This window comes from Branchiostoma floridae, chromosome 2, assembly GCF_000003815.2.
Source record: "Branchiostoma floridae strain S238N-H82 chromosome 2, Bfl_VNyyK, whole genome shotgun sequence".
Lineage (NCBI taxonomy): Eukaryota > Metazoa > Chordata > Leptocardii > Amphioxiformes > Branchiostomatidae > Branchiostoma > Branchiostoma floridae.
In genome coordinates this window covers 19,908,487-19,914,584 of record NC_049980.1, presented here as the reverse complement: position 1 = coordinate 19,914,584, position 6,098 = coordinate 19,908,487, and the positions used below count along the sequence as shown (strand labels likewise).

The 6,098-nt window shown below is 37.5% G+C and overlaps 1 protein-coding gene across 1 annotated transcript; it reads right to left on the bottom strand.

The window, feature by feature from the left end:
* Positions 1–457: 457 nt before the first annotated feature.
* On the bottom strand, positions 458–6,018 carry LOC118410417 (ankyrin repeat and SOCS box protein 7-like). The gene is made up of 5 exons (XM_035812132.1): positions 5,856–6,018; positions 5,193–5,339; positions 4,402–4,529; positions 3,329–3,952; positions 458–2,899 (listed from the first exon to the last, which is right to left on the bottom strand). The coding sequence occupies exons 2-5, from the start codon at positions 5,309–5,311 to the stop codon at positions 2,772–2,774; spliced, it is 999 nt and encodes a 332-aa protein (XP_035668025.1). The 5' UTR covers positions 5,312–5,339; positions 5,856–6,018; the 3' UTR covers positions 458–2,771.
* Between the last annotated feature and the right edge of the window lie 80 nt (positions 6,019–6,098).

The window sequence follows — 6,098 nt, the reverse complement described above, 5'->3', positions numbered from 1 at the left end:
TTCAAATGTGTATGCAATTGATAGAATATATTTTATCACAAAGCAAGTATCATTACTCAGCACTTGAATCTTCAAAATGCTTTCTTTTGAAGAATGAACTGGAAAAAAACAATCTTCAACTGTTTTAACATGAGAATAACCTGAACTGTTGCAACTCTTTAGGGAAAATTATGGTGTCTGATCACATTAAAAGTAAAACTTTGCCTTACCTTTGACATTTTCTGTATTTACAACATGTACATATACAAATAAGTTCTTCCTCCCTCATCCCCTCTATTGTCAACTGTCTCAACTTCATGATTTATGTATATTCTAGTTCTCTCCAACCATTGCATAGATATAAAATGGTGAATTGAATACACATATTTCATTCATTGTGTTGTTGCATTGTCATTTTTCAGACAAAAATAATGATGTGAAAATGTATGGAACAGATCGGAAGTGATATAACAAATACTTATTTGCACATGACTTTATTTGAGATAATAATGTCTTTGACAACATCTCAAGTTCTTCTCACCCTTCCTTGGCAAAAGGCAATGTTTAACCAAAAGTAACAAACAATGAGTGAAAATACACAATGGAAATGCCATACAACTTTTTATCATTCATTCTGCATAGACAATTTCAAGTACCATCAAGTATTGCTGGTCAGTTCAGGACTCTCATCACAGAGCACATATATGTCACCACCATGGACCTTGATTTGTATAAATATGTTAGGAACAGAAACTCAGTCATCAGGCCCATAATAGCAAAAGCTCACCACCTTGGACATACAACACAACCTTGTAGCTTTTTCAGACCTTAGTTTTGAATTAAAAAATTCAATCATTATGGATATAATGAAACAAATCTTAAATCTTTTTAATGTTTTGTAAGAACTTAAGCCCGAGTACCATTATCATTAGTCTACAAACTCATGATGAGGGCTAAAAAACTTAAAGTAGTAATGATGTCAATACATCTGTAAAACCTTTATAACTAAAAAGTATGCATTGTTGGAAAACTGCTGTCTTCATTCATAGACCCTGGAAATCAGGTTCAATTAAAGAATGTTAAGCAAAATTGGTAGATTTTAAGAACATAACAAGATATGTATTGTACAAATATATAATGCATGTACATCGCATGTTACAGCTTTAAATCACAAAGCTACTGGTACCTAAAACGTAAGGGTAATCATTACACATTTGAAGAGGATAATAGTTATTTTCTTCTGTAAACTAACAAATCTCTCTCAGTGTTAAAATAGACAGCCAAGCAATCAAGATAAACATTCAAGAGTACATTATACAGAGCTTAAGAATGGAAGACATTAGTTACTGCTCAAAACTACGTCATTTTCTTCATAAGTTCTTGGTAGTTTAGTAGTCAGTGGACACATACCCCTTCCTTTTGCCCAAAAATACAAGGTATGGGAAAGCTGAAGATTACTCATGTAACTTAAATGTATAGCAAAATACAATATGTAAGAATAGGCATTGCAGTTTCTAGTGCCAACAAGTTGTACCGGTGGCTTTTAGAATCATTCAAGAATTCTTATATAATATACATCAACATTTGTTTCAATAACAAATGCTTAACAAATATAATGTAATACCCTACACCTTTTCATGTTGTGTCACTAACACATTTTTTATATCTTCACTGTTTTAAAGTCATAATTTTTCTCTTCGGTGACTGAAAAAATAGCTATCATCATAACAGACTTGTAATAGTTACTATCGCAACAGACTTGTAAAAAAAATTACACCAGGACTGTTCAGCTGTCCATTAGTAAAAACATGCTTCTTATTGGAAGATTGATGTTGGTAACTCGATTTCAGTGGTCAGAGGGAAAAATGCATTTACAAAAATTATGGGGTTTTCAAGCCTCACTCTTTGATAGTATACTATTTGCTCTGTTGAATTTTGTCTCAGTGTATTTCTTAACAACATCAAGTCCTATTTATACACCCACAAAAATAGTTTATGCTATCTGATTTCACAGAACTTACACAGCAACAAGTTACCAACTGTTCTTGAGTTAGAAGTGGTGTTCCAAATTTCACTATTTGAGAACATAACAAGATATGTATGTACCAATATACAATGTATATACAGAACCATTGCAGATGATGCTGGAGGAAAGATATAATCCTGTAGATATAATATACCTTAAACATAGAATTTATCATCACTGAGTTAACATTCTACCATTCTGATTCTAAACAATGACAGAATTCCTGCATCATATTCAATACAATGAAGGCAACACAAACATATCTATATTAGATACCATCAATAATACCCAATACATAATAGAAGAAGGACAGCTACTCAACCAAGAAAAACAGTTACCTTTCTTTTAAATCTTTTCTTTTCCACATTTGACCTTGTCATGAAGAGGTCATAACTTTATTCCAGATTCCATCTCTGACATTAAAGGTAAACAACAAAAAAATCGTTTTCTGGGTTCAGAATCACCAAACAGACAAAAGGCAAAATTGTTGCATTTTTTCTAGCTCCCCATCTCTGTTACAAATTGCCTCCCTTTCCACAGTTACTACGCATGCACAGAACACGAAAAATCTCAAGCATGTTCCTTTGTGTGCTAGAAAGTCCTTGATGATAAGAAATTAATACCCAATGTCCCACTTATATCGTGGTCTATATGAAAATAGGTGCCACAAAAGAGGTATTGCCAAAAAACGAAGGCCACTCATGCCAGTGATGCCTGACCTACACCAAAGACTGAAGTTAGCCCCTTCTGCTAAGGTACTAATAGCCTATTCGTGGTTAAGGAACTGAATCATGACTTTGGTGAGTGGTAGGTCGTTGATGTGTTGGAGTCTCCACTTTCCAAGAATCCTCCTGATGTACAGTCGGCAAATTTCCTGCAAAGTCCGTGGAGATCCTAAAAGATACGAGAAAAACTATGAGAAAACTGTGTGAGAAACAAACCATAGGACACAATCTAAGAAAAATGGGATACACATGTACAGGTACCTGTACAAACATTTACAACTGTATTCCTTGTGCTGGGATAATCATCAAAATCATGGATACCAGCTAGAGAAAGAAAAGAGCCACGAGTCGTGACTCTTTCGAGACCTTTATTCCCTTTTCAGTGTCTGGATGAGACTCTGTCATCTGTCTTTGCCATGAAAATAGAAACCTATCCCTTTTTAATAACACTAGATGGTCTGCACCTGAAAACCAATTACATGTACCGTAGATACACACTTATAACTGTATTATCTAATAGCTATGTATCTACCATGTGTGTATGATACTGATCTGCTGTAGATACATGTTTCAGAATTAAACTAATGAAGATCCTTACTACTTCTCTCCTGAAGAAACGTGTAGCATGGATGGTTGTCTCTGGCAACCCTGCTACAAAGTTCAGCCAGCTGCAGCGCACTCTTTCCACTCTGGTTCAAACAATATGGCTCAGCCCCAAACTCGTACAACAGCTGCGTTGCTCTGAGATTGTCCACCACGACTGAAAGGTGTAGCGGTGTGTGTCCGTGGCTGATCCCTCTGAAGTTCACGTTGGCACCATGAACCAGAAGAAGTCTCACAAGGTCATTGTCATTGTTCAAAACAGCAAAGCACAAAGGGAAGCCTTGTTGTGCATCAACGTCTGCACCCTTCTCCAAGAGCTGTTTTGCACAGACCCGTCTCTTCTCAGACCGTACCACAAGGGACAGGGGGGTGTCACCATTAACTGTGGCAGCATTCACTTCTGCACCCCCTTCCACCAGCAATGTAATCATCTGTATAGAATTTTTGTTCGTGGCAGTTGCGACGTGCAGAGGGGTAAGTCCACGGTCGCTGGTGGCATTGGCGATTTGGTAACAGTTCTCATGGCCGAGGATGAGACGCGCTATGCGAATCTGTCCGCAGGTCGCGGCAATGTGCAGTGGGGTGTAACCACGGTTTCTGTCCCCAACATGTGGATGTGCTGGAAAAGGAGAAACAACAATAGTCAGAGAGCTCATCGACATCTGCGGTTTAAGTTGTCAACAGCAAGCAGCCAATCAACAATAGATTCAAGTCAGGTCACATCAGACAATACTAGGTCCTTGTGCAAGCAGTTCCCATCAAAAGGTTGTCAAAGCTATATGTGTGGAAGTTAACGAAAAAGAGGCTAGGAGGCAACCACCTCTGAACCATAAGGTTCAAGTCTAATACAACTTGCATGCTAATGGCAGGGTTACCGTCACTTGGATAGGATGTTAAGTTGGGCTACACCAAAAACCTGCCACACTTATCAATAAGAAAAGGGGTTCACCCTAATCGATCCAGTCTTACTCAGCTCAAACTTACTCTATACAATGTAGATCTGGTGCATTACAACTTCAGGCTGTTTACCTGTAATATACAATAAAAATAACAAACAAATAAGCCAACCTCCATGCTCCAGCAGCATCCTGACACACCTCTCCCTGTTCACAGCCACAGCCAGGTGCAGCAAGGAAAACCCACTCTGCAGGAAGTAGTTTGGATCAACTCCATCCTGTAGCAAGTCTTGTACAAGCCTTCATATGGGGAAAATACAGATGATAGAGAGTTACAGACATCTATAATATTAGTCAGATGATAGAGAGTTACAGACATCTATAATATTAGTCAGATGATAAAGAGTTACAGACATCTATAATATTAGTCAGATGATAAAGAGTTACAGACATCTATAATATAAGTAGCCTTCAGTATATTGGTAAAATTTTGTTGCACTTGGGAGGCATTTGAGAACTAGTAACGTTAGTAGTAGTAGTAATATCCATTATTTGGATCCAGTATCCAGAACAGCGTTGCAAATTTTGTACGTAATACACATATACCACGTACAAATGCTACAAGCCAATCTGGTTGATTAGTAAAGTCATGAGGTGCCATGAATGGCTAGTAACTTCTCAGCACTATAACTTGGTACTAGTATAAGTGAAGGCGTCTCTAGTACATGTACTAGTAACTTACTAGTATGCAAGACAGAACATGTCACCATGGTGGTGGCAAGGCAAGTTTGTTGTGAGAGGACACCACAAAAACTGTAATAATAGCATAAAAAGCACTGCATATATTTCACAATATTCACACTAAGTATAGATATTTGGTTCCTACATTCAGTGTCTTGGACACCGTAGTCCACTTTGTGACAAAACCTAAATATAGTTATAACTATTAATTACTGACTGTACCTGTGATCACCCAAGCCAATAGCCTCCTGGATGGAGGTATAACGCGCCGCATTTTCCTTTGGCGACAAACGTCTCTTTCTGACAGCCGTCTGTCTGTGTCTTGCCTTCTGTTTAGGCATTCTAGTGGTCTTTAGGGTTGACAAGTCTCTGCAAAACAAGTTTTCAATATAATTTGTCTCCAGACAGGAAAATCTATGTGCCCTTTACGTCTACAAGACGACTAATGATAGAAAAGGTCTTGTACACACACATATATAACGTTATATATTCAACCTATATATTACCAAGGACATGATAACACAGTGAATTTCACTGATAAATATGGACAACATCTAACGGTAAGTTGCATGGCGTGTACGTGAAAACGTTATCGGATTTTCCACATTCCTTGATGCAGCATTAACATAAAATGTAATTTCTGTTGACAGTATTAGCACTATAACGGCCTTAACGGCCAGGTAACCTTCAACTAGTTCCACCGCATGTTCATATCTATTCATTCAACATGTAAAACGCCAGCAGCTGTCCAATCCGACCAATCCAGTCCTGTTTACGCATAATCACGCTGGACATAGAGATGTCCGAAATACGGTAAATAAATACATCAAATGGAAACCTTTATCAAACAGCATTACGTTCAGATCACCCATAGAGACTACGTACCTGTTTGGAGTACAATACAGGGTGAAATGAATGTCTTAGAAAACAAAATACAGGAAAAAGTTTGGAGACAACAAAGTACAGATGTCATCGACCGGAAGCCATTTTCTTCGGTAACTGTTACCTAGTGCGTTATTCGAATCGTACATTCGAATATACGTATTAAACTTAGATGCTCACTTGGAAACAATCATAGCCATTTGTATACATAAATACAACATTGATTTATTATAGTTGATAAAATGA